At 36.8% G+C, this 14,204-nt stretch overlaps 1 protein-coding gene across 1 annotated transcript; it reads right to left on the bottom strand.

Annotated features, from left to right (window-relative positions):
- Nucleotides 1–231: 231 nt before the first annotated feature.
- On the bottom strand, nt 232–14,204 carry Sesn (Sestrin). The gene is made up of 8 exons (XM_070995244.1): nt 13,939–14,204; nt 5,715–5,900; nt 3,310–3,492; nt 2,838–3,240; nt 1,734–2,052; nt 1,486–1,669; nt 926–1,036; nt 232–855 (listed from the first exon to the last, which is right to left on the bottom strand). The coding sequence occupies exons 1-8, from the start codon at nt 13,987–13,989 to the stop codon at nt 769–771; spliced, it is 1,524 nt and encodes a 507-aa protein (XP_070851345.1). The 5' UTR covers nt 13,990–14,204; the 3' UTR covers nt 232–768.

The following is a 14,204-nucleotide window of genomic DNA, read 5'->3' as shown; positions in this document are numbered from 1 at the left end:
TTGAATGCCTTAGAAATATTTTAGATGCGATACACACATTACAGTCACTGATTAGTTGATTTTAAATACTATCAAAATAGACATGTATACTTATTATCTCTCCAGCAAAAGCTCGACGATTCAAGTCACCGTTTTCTGTTAATTAAAAAGAAACTTAAAGCCAAGAGAACGATCTTACTCAACGGGAAATTAGAGATCATAAACTTAAAACAAAATAAAACAAAAGGTGAATAATTAAAATATTTTTTTTTATTTCGCTAAAATAATAAAACAAAACATAATACATATGTACAGTGATTATTGCTTGCACATTCACGAAGAGGAAACAGACAGAAAGCTTTGTTTTTGAGTTCAGCTTAATTTTAGAAACACTACTTTCGTTTTTGCAATGTGGTTGTAAACATGATTAATTTGCTTGTTGGCTAAATTGTAGACACAGACTATTGTTAATTGAGTAGTTAACGTTTCACACTCATTTAAAGGACACCGATATTGAATAGCTATTAATTGCTGATTATGTGAGCTTAGCACACAAGCTGACATTGAAAAGCAAACATTTATTTCTCTACGTGTTTTGGTGTGTTCTTCCTGCCTTTTTAAATCCTCTGGTTTCCGTTTCCGTTTTCCTTTCGCTGAATTTCTGATGCGCTCTCAAAATAACAAAATGTTTTATGCATGTACGTATGGGTAATGTGTGTGGGTGTAGGTGAGTTGTTTTTGTTGGGCGTGTAATATATATAGATACGTATGTTTATTCACTTAATGAGATCAAGTCATATAGCGCATTATCTCGCGCAGAGCATAGAGTAACTCGGCCTGATTACGGGCTTCCATTATCATTAGATTCACATGAACCTGTTGGCCAAACATTAGATAGCAACAATTAATGGACAAAGGCCACGAAGATTGGTAACATTCCACTCACCTTTTCACTGTCCTGCAGCTCGACCAGCACACTATCATAATCCTTGGTTGTAATACGCTCGGGAAAGCAGCAGGCTGTCTTAATAAACATTTTCAAGGGGCGCACAAGGAGCTGGAAAAAAAGTTCCCTTGATTAAAGTCTTTAATGGAAAATGGTTCGGAAAGAAAATATAAATAAAATGTTAAGTCCATATTACTATAAGCGTATTACTTATCGGTGTCCCTCTCATTCGTGGTACATTACTGGTGTTTTAAAACCATCTATAAAGTTGCGGAAAAGTATTCAGTGAAAATAGAAATGGAAAAAAGTTTCCATGATAAAACCCTTTAATGTAAAATTTTTCAGAAAGAGAGTATAAGTGAATTGTCAGCTCTGTATTACTATAAGCGTGTTACTTGTCGATTTCCCTCTCATTAGGGGAAAATCAGTTAAGTTTCTAAAGTAACCCAAAATTATGAAGTGGAAATATATTGTTGCATACTCTTAGACACTTTTATAAATGACTTCACCCCCTTGCTGATTTAATTAGCACCCTTATATTTCTTAAGCTGCATTCCTACCTGATTCACTTCACCATAATCATAGTCATCGTGGCGTATGCCGTAGATGCACTGGATGTAGTTCCAAATTGCCCGTCGAAACTTGGACGTGTCCACATTCTTGATGCCGCCCATGGTGCAGTAGGTGAGATTGTAGGCAGCCCGAAATTTGGCATCCAAAAAGGTTCCCACATCGTTGTACAGCCTGGCGTAAGGTGAAAATCCATTCCTCAGAGCAATTCACTTACAAACATTAGGCCATTACTTACCCATCCACCAGCGAATAGCCGTGATCCTCCCAGGAGTAGTCCTGAATGCGAAACGTGTTGATGCTCTCGGTGCCACGGCGGGCAAAGTCCTGGTAAATGAAGTTGGGATCGTCCACGTAGTGCGATAGATTAGTTGGCACGGCAACAGTGGCCTCTGGAATCACGGCAGCCAGCTCGGCGGTCTGCTGCTCCACCTTCTGGAAGCGGCTGCTCAGCTCGGCCTCGCTGCACTCGTCCTGTTTCTGGGACAGGACCTTCATGCGCTCCATAAGCGCCTCCACACTGATGCCGTGCTGCTGCGGCAGTTGCTGGGCCGTGGCTGCAAGTCAATCCAATTAGGCAATTAGTCAGAATTCAAAGGGCATAGGAATCACTCATAAATGGGTAAGGCTACTTCCTAAGCTTATTAAGATTGGTTCCTTACACAAAGAAAAAATATGTATGGCTAAAATTGACCAGTATTTATAGTAAAGTTACTATAATAATAGGTTACCTATTTTAAATAGTGATGCTTATTTTGCTGTTGCTTTGGTTACTATTTAAGAGAACAACTACAATAACATATTAAGTTGTGTGTACTTTGTTGTGGTAAGAGTAACTATTTTATTGGTCAAATGGATAATTTGATGGGTTGGGCCCTTTTAACTATTATATTTAAGAGAACAACTACCATAAAAAGTAAGTAGCGTGTAATTGAAGGTTAAAATATTAAGTTGTGTGTATTTTATTGATGCTAGAGTAACTATTTCAATGGTCAAACGGATAATTTGATGGGTTGGGCCCTTTTAACTATTATATTGGTAAATTTTAGGTTACTATTTAAGAGAACAACTACCATAAAAAGTAAGTTGCGTGTAGTTGTAGGATATGTAAATTGATAACTACCATAAAAATATTAAGTTGTGTGTATTTTTTTGATGTTAGAGTAAATATTTCATATGGAATGTATCCCGCAACGTCACTCGTTATTATAACTATTATTGATATATGCTTCAAACTGTTTATGAATTATGAAATAAGGCAACTTGAAAATATTTTCAAAGCTGTAAAATGTTTATGCCAAAATTTCAAACTCTTGCTTAGCGCTGGCAGCCAGTCACTTACCCAAATATCCATTGAGGGCCGTTGCATCGGGTCCATGGCCATCTCCGGTAGCATTTCCAGAGTCAGGTGCCGGTCCTCCATTGTTTTCCGCAGCGGTTTGGCTATTGTAATCCGGCTTTGCATTGTTGATCGAGATCTCCATCGCTTTCTGCGGGTCTGTTGGAGAGGTGGGTGTGATGGTGATGGTGGTGTTGCTGGCGGCAGTTGGATGGCACAGGACCCCCAGCTCTTGGGGGGCCACCACTGCCGGCGGACTCTTCAATTTGGGGCTAGACAAGCCGTCCAGCTTTTGTGTGAGGCCGCAGGAAAACACAAAGGAGGATAGCGAGTGGAAATGCGAGAGCAGGACCATGGCGTGCACCACCTCCGACAGGGACCAGCTGTTCTTACCCTTGGTGAGCCGCTGAAAAATCATTAAATTTTCATCACTCCCTGTTTCGGTTCTGTAAGTTGCGTAAATTGAAAACCCCACCTCGATGTGCTCCTTGCGCAGCAGCCAGGGACGATGGGCTAATATTTTATTGATATCGTATATGGCACGTAGTTTGGGTGGTATAAAGTCCAGGCCGCCCAGCCAGGCGCTATCTCCTCCCTGGTTGATAAACTCCTTCTCGTACCGCTTCACCAGATAAGGACATTGATGTCGGGCGGCAGCCTAGGGGTTTTTAAAAAGGAAGCTGGCATGAGTGCACTGACATAAAGCTAATGGGAGTTTTAACTGCTTAAGGTCTTTAAAAATTATTTTAATTATAAGTAAGTATTCTTTTTACTATCTTGTTATTTCTAGTCATATAAATTCTATGTTATTAAGTATAATATTAAAATTGAAAGCTGCATGACCAACCCGAAACCGGTCTTATAACTCATTAACATAACTGCTCATTAATATTATTATCTTTACCATTATATAAATATTTTAAATAGGATAGCATAGGAGACCTCATTATGTTTTGAAATAGAGAACGCTCTTAAAGAAATACAATATAGATATAATACGAATTACAGTTCGTTAAACAATTTGGCCTAACCATTTGTTGTGCTGTGGGTATGACGATTCAGGTAGCATTTTTCTAGGCATTACGTAATTTGTTTTGATCTTCCCAGCTAACCTTGGCCCCCAGGCCTCAACCCCCGCACTTCGAGGTGTGAATCCGCGTGACCCACAAATCGAAATCCCCCAGCGCGCGGGACTTGGGACCTGGGAGAGATTGACTCCAACTATGCCACCACCTGAATGTGTGCTAAAAATATGTGTAGAAACTTATTTTGATCGCGTTTGCGACCCAAAACAACAAAATATTCGGGCATCGAGAGCAAAAGGCCCATTGTTTGTCTTGCGTTTTGGCTATGCTTTATTTTATTATTTTGTTGTTTGTCATTAATGAGTCTTGGGCAGGCAGGCAGAATCATGGCCTCATGGCATGCCCTGACATGCCATCGTAAATCTTAAATAATTTTACATTCGCCGAGGCCCGAATCTACACAAAGGAGGTGCCAGAATCTGAGCTCCTCGGTAGACGACTCTTGGTTGCACTTTCCCGCACAAGTCAGAAACAGAAAAAAAAAGCATAGGAAAAAGCATCTGAATCGTGCGTGGAAAGCACAAATCGTTCCCAATTCGCTGGCATGAGTTAATGTAATGTGTTTATTATTTACCGAGTCGAATGCGGAATGCCAAAGACCCTCGACCAAAATGTCAACGATAAACAGCAAATAAATATGTACTTTTTATGGGGTTTACGTTTATGGCACACGCACTACTAAGGCCATAAATTAATATATTTTACTAGGGCCAAGAGCAAACCTATTTAAAAAAAAAGTTGTGAAATATTTGATTATTGCGTTTCTTTTATTCTAGCATTTAGTTCGCTCAATTGCAGCTATGAAAATCGTATATAAAATGGAATAAAGCTGCGCAATGCATCTCACTGAAATCATAAATCAATTTTAATTACTCATTTGTTCCCCACTTTTATTACCGAAAATTATAATTATAGATCTTAATTATGATTGTGAATGTCTTAATCAGTGGGAGATCTGATTATTGTAGAACACCATAAATAGAACAAAAAATTTAATGGTTTTAAAAATGAAATTAGCCCCATACAGGAAAAAAAACCCCCACCAAAATTTATACATTTATATATTTTTGATTTAAAAAAAATTTTTTTTCTCATTTTCAGGACGATTTTACTAGAAGTGCACTAAAACCTATGGGCGACATTATCCTGATGCAGAAGTAAAGCAACAAGTAAGGTCGATGATATCTAGCTTTTGCTTTGAGTAAGCTTAATTCCTATTTAACTTGACATAGAGGACGGCAACTTCAATGTGTTTGCACAATCCGAAGGATAAAGTTTATATTTTGTGTTGCAGCTGTGTGCTTTAAACTGGGGATTTCATTTTCTATTTCTTTTGCTATCTACGCTAATGAGGAAGAATGTAGGCAGGTACACAATTAATAAGGAACTAGCCAATGGAAGTACCAACAGTGCCAGACTCTGATATCGATGGATGTATCTCGCCAAGTTCCGTTTTTCCTCATTTAGCATGGGGCATTCACGCTCTCGGGGGTTTCATTTCAAACAGAATTCAACATCCAGGCCTATCAATCTACACACAGGATGCACGGTGCGTGCTATGAATAGATTTTCTAACAAAAGTTCGCCCAGAACAATGCCAAATTCGACACAGCATCACTGGGTTTTCTATTCAAAACTGTTGGGCCAATCAATGGCTATTGTTTTTGTGCCAGCTTGGCAACCAAATAAATTCAAAAACAGGAAAAATAAAATTATTGCAGCCAACTGCAGGGAAATTGTTCTAATATTCATGCCTGCTATGCTTGGAATTTAAAAATTGATTTCATTTACTCACAATTATGGCCAAATAGTATCTGTAGTCATTTGGCAGAGGACCATCCCCCTTCATAATGAAGTTCTGGGTGCGCAGAAAGTGATCGTGGAACTGGGGATGGTAGCCAATCACCTGGGTGACCTGATCCAAATCATCCAGTTCATCCATGTCAAGGTCAGATGCTCCAGTTTTTGTTGCAGCGAAACACTGGAATTTAAAGGCATAACATTAATTGTAAGAGCGATTCAGCTATTTCATAATAAAATCTACATAACTTGAAACCCCACCCACAAATAATTAAAATTCAAATGAAGTTTACAGCAAACGCATTGCGTATACGAGACGTGGTCCATGCCATTTTCGGGGAGCAAATGAAGGGAAGGCATGTGCAAATTAAATTCCAAAAAGCAAAACTTTGCGATACTAATTCCCTGCTTGGAGCAGAAATTATAAAATTTTAAACGAGAATGAGCATGGTGTGCATGACTTGGCTTTTGTGCCGTTTGCAGGCTTCCCTTTAAACATAAGTTGCGAATTTTAGGCCCCGATTTTGTGGCCATCACGTATACGCACATGAGGCATGTACATTTACAGGTTCTCAGCAACAGGCGTGCATAATTGGGTTTGAAATGGATATCTAACACATCTGCATAGAGGCAATTTCACGCATAATGAAATGAGGAATTTAATAAACTACAGCAAACGGATGCGAACTACTTTCGTGTTGTACCAATCTCAATGCGTTTACTTAAAAGCTGGTAACCATGGAAGCCATCCCCTTAACCAAATAACCCAGCTGCAGGTACAAAGAACACAAAATAAGCCCTTTGAAAGCTGTAAGCATTGTAAAGCTGATTTTGAGGTCCACCCACTGCAAGGCTGACCAATATTAATTACGAATGCTTGCATTTTTGGTGCGGTATTTAGTTGCCGATAAGAGGAACGCAATAGGTTTGCAGGCCAGCACGTCGTATGCTTGATTAGGCCACAAATAGCTGACTTAAAAGTAACTTAATATATTCATAATTGCTTGTCAGCTAGTTCCAGCCCCGATTTTCAATGCTAACCATGAATAGCCTTAGATTCCACCCACCTACAAAGCTCCAAATAGGGGCAGCGATGAGCTCTCGAATTCAATGTGGGTTGCACCCACGCCTGCGTGTTAATTTCGTATTTAATCTGATAACTGAACGATTTACTCCGCTCGTTCGTAAATCATTAAATTCCCCTACTAAATGCCATCACTTCCACGTAATTAATTAATTCTAATGTCGGAGATGTGTCTTTTGGTAGCCGGGGCATTTTTGGGCCACAACAAATGTCGAACAACGCACAAACAAGAGTAGCGCCATTAATCACCATGATTTATGTACACATATACGTATATGCAGATCGAGAAACTAAAGTTTTGAGCCACTAAATCTTAGTGATAAATGCTGAAATCTGACCAGTTACACTTGCTAATTAAAAGGTTGAGTCGCAGAGATATGCAAATGGCACTGTGTTGACATTTCCATCATTATGGGTTCTCTTTGGGAATCCATAAATGTACAAATTGGCACACTCACACCCACGCAGTTGGGGGAAACCCGTTTGGAAAATGAAAACAAGTTTCTGTGACATACTATAAAGCACACGACCCATTCCCAATCCCAATCCAGTCCGGCAGTCGGCACTCGGCAGCTTCGAACCGAGCTTAGGCCAAGTTTAATGGGCATGTACACTTATAGTGCATATCCATTTCTGCGCCTCTATATATACACACATATATATTTACATTGGCCCGAAGCTTTCCACTGCTTTCTGGCTTTCCAAGCCCCTTCCATCCCCTTTCCATCGCCACAGCTCCTTTGCCCGAGAAACCTGTTCGTCTGCCATGGCGTATACGTGATAATTGAATCGTGCTCCCCATTCACATGGATGCATTTCCCAAAATCACCCACTTTGTAAGCTTATAAGTGTGTAATCAATGCCCCCTGACCTCAAGACGTGATCTTGGTCTTGGGTTTTGGAAACACGGAATGGTAGTTCAATAAGCACTTAAGTATGCTATGTCGTCATTATTAAGAAAAAATACAAACAATTCAATAAAAATTTTTAGGATATTATCCGTTAAGGATATTATTAAATATGTATGTTATATATTTCTAAAGTAAATCTACAATAAAAAATTTTTAATCAAAATATCAAAACCAAATATAGTTTAAGAAATGTTTATTTGAGATGGCCTAAAAGATTTTTTGTAGATATTTTTGAAAAGATTAACACTGAAAAATCATTCTTAAGTTTAGGGTCTTTATAAGAAAAAGAGTTTAAAGACGTATTTGAAGTAAACCACAAATATTATGGTATCACTTTTAAAATTGTTTAAAGTATTGTAGTTCAAAAAACACAGTATTTGTATTTCGAAATGAACTGAACCTTAATATAATACAATACAATTTAAAAATATTTAATCAAAAGTCTTAGCAACTATGGCCGATTCCTCCCTGTACCTTAAGTTTTAAACTTTTGGCAACAGAGTACAATAAAAATAAAAATATTTAATGCCCAAACTGTTCCAGATTTCAAAATCTTCCTAATCCTTAAATGAACATAAAAAAGTTGTAAAGCCCAAAAACTTCAAGATTTTAAAATCACGAGGAAACATCGCTGGGAACGGAAATGGTCCGAATAATAAGTCGCAAAATCCAAGTGAATAAAGGTGTTTTCAGCCCATTGAAAAACAAAACTGCGGCCAGTGGCCCCAATCAATCCGCTGCTGGCCGAAGACTTTCCGCGCCAACTGTTAACGTGCGAGATCATGGAGCGTGGCGATTAAAATCAAAGATAATGTAGAACCGCTGAATGCTAATGTTTGCAGTGGGGTGTGAGAAGGCGGAGACGTGCGAAGTGTTCACTGTACGGTGCGACTGGCAATTTGTATCTGCCGGATGCACGAACGAACGCAACTCTTTACGCTCTTCGGCTTATGTTAATTGCGGGCAATTAATTGCTGTAAGCTAATTTTGATTTCCTCTTATTTTCGCCAGCGCAAACTAAGCCAAATTAATAAATTAGCATAATTAGTCGCGGGAATAACAATAAATTAACTGTAATTTCAACTCAGCCCCAAATGAGTCGGGAAACTCATTGTCTTTTGTGGCTCACAAGCGCGGTGAGTGTCAACACGGCCCCCAAACAGATTAAAACAAAAGCTGGTAAACAGGCAAATAAATTAGCATAAATGCTAGAATGCCAGCGAGAGACGGCAACAGTGCTGGGAAAGAGACAGCGATAGGGGGCTCCAAACAGTAGGCGAGTAAACAAGTAAAGTGGAAAAAACGTCAGGTGTTATAGAAATGCAAACTAAATACAATGACAGCAAACAAAATCTATGAAAGTGCGAACAGCGAAAAAAACAATAGAGCCACAAAATAGGTGCAATAAAAACTCATAGAAAGCCAAATGGTTAATGCGCTTTCCATACAGATTTAGGATTATATTATTGTGGCGTTACTCATAGTTTATATGTTTGTATTGAATTCTTTCAAAAGTATGCTACAAGTAAAAGGAGGCGCTTCCGACCCCATAAAGTATATCTATTCATGCCTGTCTGTTTGCCTGTCTCTCCAAATAAACGCTGAGATCTTGAAAACTATTGAAGATAGATTTAACATGACAGCAAATTACATATAATTACCAAGGCAAACTCTTTAAGATACACACTTTTGAAGAAAACGAATTTTTTACATAATGAGTGGAGAAAAGTTATATTAAAGATCTTGCCATTCAGAATTAATTACATGGTAAAAAATATCGAAACTCACTTAACATAACTCGTTAACAACTTTGTAATAAAAGTACAAGTAAGATAATTATAAGGTGTGAAAAACTTGATATTACTTATTCAATTTGATATTATTCAAAGTTGATATTTTAGGATTCCATTATAAAATCACATTGATAATGATCTTATTTGTTTTGTGTGTATGAGAACTATTAAAGTAAATTTAGAAATGGATAGGAGCTCAGAAAAACCTGTATTATTTATATTGTTGTAACTCGTTACACCCACAAGTAATTTGGATTTAGTAAACCAATTTTAAATACTTCTACACATGCCTATGATTTTAGTCGTCATCTTGATAAGATGCTTTGCTCTGGTTTATACAAAATGGGTCAACTTTTGTACCCCTTGGCGACCAGATCGGAATACAGCCAATAAACCTTATCACTGTGGTTCACCTGAGCACTTTATTCGTGTGCTTAGTGACTCGACTTTTACACTTATACATTCACCACACAAAAAAATTAAAATATGAGTAAAAAGCCAAGTACTTGGCTGTGTGCGTAGATAAAGTGACTTGTCTAGACGTGATAAACTATTTTTTCTGTAGTTAATAACAAACACGAGTACATTTCATATGCATATACATATATATATATTCACCGATTTGAACGTGCCCGTGTGATATTGTTATTGCAACTTGCACTTACAGTGGGGCCTAGTTAATTAAAACTAACTAAACTTAATTAAAACTATCAACAAATAATCTGGTGATTTATACATTGTTGAAACAAGCGTTGTTTTTTGGTAACTTAATTTCCAAAAAATGTTTTATAAATACTTTAATAAGTACATTTATGTATAAAACCTTTAAATTGTACTTCCTTTTAGATAAAACTTTTACATTGTAAGTTAATACATGTTAATTCCCAAGATAATTTCCCTAAGTAAATAAGGAAATCATAAGTAAATGGAATCATCATAAGATACATATGTATCTCTGGTTTTTTTGAACCCACCTTGGTTCGTACATATATCAATCTAGAAGCGTGTGCTTGTTTTTCTCCCTCGGAGTGGGTGGTGGTACGTGTTTTTCCAACCTCGGATACCTAAATAAAAAAATATAAGCTGTCTGGCACTCGAAGCGACACTTTGTCTGCTGATAAAGTGCAACAACACGACTGGCAAATGGCAAACAATCATGACAAACTGTGGGAAATTATTAGGTCTACGTATACACCGAAGTCTGTAATATGTATTATATATATGTATATCCATAAGCACGCGTGTGTACGCATTGTCTGCAAATTGTGTATTTGTATTAATACTCCTATATGGTATAGTACTTTGTCTTCGAAAGATAAGGTTTTGTGATAAGAAACCCCTTTGAACAATGCAAATCGCAGAATGTTTTCAAGACAGAGGAACGCAAAAATAGTTCAGTTAATATACGAGAAACGGGTTAATGAACTCACCAACACAGTTCTAACAAAGCGCTTTTCTCTATAATTAAATAGTTAATTATAGCAGATATTTGGTTGTCACTTATAAACTTGTGGCAAAGATTTATGCGCAAAATACTTTTTAGCAAACTATAAAATTTAGTTTATATTTCGGAACTGTTTAGCTGTTTTGTTTCAACCAAAAATTTCCATTTAATTCTTAGGGATACCATTTTGGACTTCCGCTTTTAAAACTAAGATAAATCGTGATCAATTTCTGGGCGGCATGTCATCAAAGTGCATTTCTTTCTGTGGCTGAATTTATTTGATTGAAATCAAATCGCGTCATTCGCTCAATCACTCAATCAGTACGTTTTGCCACTCAACCAAAGACGAAAGCCTTTTTGGACTCCTGCCAGAGTGGGAATGGCGCACATCTGTTTATTTTGATATTGCTCTCATGCCACGGTGACTGACTGACTGGCACCATCACCATCGCCATCCACAAGCATATACAATGTATATTATACATATATCACACACCCCACCACCCCAAAAACAACCCACCCACCCACTTGGCCACCCCTTTATACCCCACCCCTGCGATCCCACGACTGGTGTATTTTTATACAATTTATATTTTCATTGCGTAAATAAAAATCTTCGCCTGCCGCAGATGGCCGATGACTGCGGGCTGTTTACGTTCTTTGTCATTGAGTATCGGGGAATGATAATTAAATTATTGTTATACTTTGATTCAGCTGCGAATGCAGTGACCGACTAAATTTGGAAAAGATTTAAAGGGAAAAAATAAAAAGAAATAAAAACCCTTTATATTTTTAAGGCAGTTGTGAAATAGTCAAAAAGTCTGCTTAAATTTCGACTAACGGACTGTATTTATTTTTTAAAATTAAGGCACTTACTTATTTTATGCTACGACCATTGTAAATAAATTTCGTCAGTTTGTTAAAGAACATATGATTTTACAAAGGCATAGCTTTTGATTTATATATGTTTTCAACTGGTTTAGCATCTATAGATACATAAAAGAAAACTACTTAATTAACTGAACTTTTTTTTAATATTGTTATAATATTTTATACTTTATTTTAATTGAATTTAGTTCATGGATAGCAATTTAATATAACCCATCATGCATATTAAATGTAAGATCATGAGGTTATTTCCCACATCTGGCATTCAATTGACAGTAGTGGCTGATAATATTACAAAACAACAACACTTGTAACCCATTGTTTTTGCCACTAATCAATTATTCCTTCACTTTATTTTTCTTATGCTCAGTCTACTCTAATTGAATTAACTTCAAGTCGCAATTACTCGACATTTGCATCAATTCAATTTCGCTGATTAGCTGACCCAGTTTGGCAATCATATTCGAAACGAAAACAAAATACCATAGTCGCCAGCTTTGGTGTTATCTATTTTATAGCTCTGGCTGGGTCTACATCTAACCATATGAGAAATATCAGAGGGAGTACAGAAAGAACACCATACTCCATGCCGTCAGCTTATCAGAACGGAGGGTTTCACAAAAATTCCACAACACTTTCCGCACACTCACTGCGCATTAAAAAAGTTGGCAAATAATTTTGGTTACTATGCTACTAATTTTTTAACCAACCTAGCAACGCTGTTTTCATTGTTATTTTCCCCTGCATACTATTCACTTTTTATCAACATTCTTCCAACAAGAATTGCAAACAATATATACATTTTGCAAATAGCCAATGATGTATGTATGCACATATGCATATGAATATATAGGATTTCACTGTCGAGAAATTTCCTCATGCTGCTTCCTTTAATATTTACAGTGCGGTTTTAAGTTTTCCTGCTGCCGGGAAAGGTAATTATGCTGTTCAGGAAAATATTCTGCCACGCAATAACAAAAGCATATATCACATTACAATGCACGAATTAAAAAAAAAAAACTATTTTCTGTTTCCTGGCAAACATTTTGAGCATTTCATATATGCGTTAATTAATATCTCAGTCGGATAAATCCAGATGCCTGATTACCACTCGCATTTCGAGCTCAACACTTGAAATATAATATGATGCCAATCGAGTTGTAGATGCACGAACTTAAATTAATTGCACATTGTTTAAGACAACAGAATTTCCACTGCAGAATCGCACAGAATGTGCAGGAACATGTTGTGACCACATTTGTTTTTACTTCATGTCGAATGCGTAAACAAGCATATAAAACGAAGTGTTTTTTTGCAAGTTATGGGTTATAAAAACGAAGGCAGCCGCAGTCAAATATCATGCGATCTGCCTAATCAGCAGAAAAGAAACACTTTGCACAAATTTAGCCTTGAATAGAAAATTTTGTTGTTCAAAGAACTCATTTTAAATGACTTTCAGAAATCAATTTATGTAATTTTCTTAAATTTATTATTATTTTATAATCATAACTAGTTAAATTGAAGTAACTGAGAATTAGTAAAACTTTTTTTGAACTTGTCTTAGTAGTACAACTTTAGGTAGATATCTCTAGTAAGACCTACATATCTTGGGATCTCCAAGTATAGCTAAGCTTCGTTTTGATCTTTTCCGCCTATTAACTAAATAAATAAAATGTGCTTACACAACAGGATTTACATTTATTTAATTTTGTTAATTTGCTCAACTTATTAAACCATATTTATCTTTAAAAAATTATTACAAATTATTGAAAAGAAAATTTTAATATGATTATGATAATCAGATGAAAGACCTATCTTGGGATCTTCAAGAAAAGCTCCGTTTTGATATTTTTCGCCTTTTAATTGAGTAACAAAAATGTCTTTTTACACAATATGATAAACTTTTTGTTACTTTTGTTAATTTATTTTATTTAATTAAACCATTTTTTGTCATACATTTTTTTTTCATTTTAATAAATAAGATTAAGAATTTTCATTGAAGTGGGTTTAATAAAAAATTATGTGCTGACTCTGACTGTTTCCCCATTGTATATAGATATATACATATTTCCTAAATCAGGGGCATGGTCTTTACTTACATCTTGAGAGATTTGTCCCATATCCGCGTAGTAATCAACAGCGTAGTACATGAGTCTGGCGGAGAGTACGGGTCCAAGTTTCTTGTAAATGTGGCTGTGAAATCGGAATCGGAGGTCGCAGTCGCTCGTTGCAGCTCCGATCGCAGTAAGAAAATAACCAGTTTTCGCCTGGCTCTTTGTTTATGGAGCCACGAAAGTGGAGCAGCCGCCAAACTGGAAATGCACCAAAGGAGGAGGCTCGTCCGTGGATCGCTGCTGGTCCAAAC

This window comes from Drosophila suzukii, chromosome 2R (genome assembly GCF_043229965.1).
Source record: "Drosophila suzukii chromosome 2R, CBGP_Dsuzu_IsoJpt1.0, whole genome shotgun sequence".
Lineage (NCBI taxonomy): Eukaryota > Metazoa > Arthropoda > Insecta > Diptera > Drosophilidae > Drosophila > Drosophila suzukii.
This window is presented reverse-complemented; position numbering and strand designations above follow the sequence as displayed.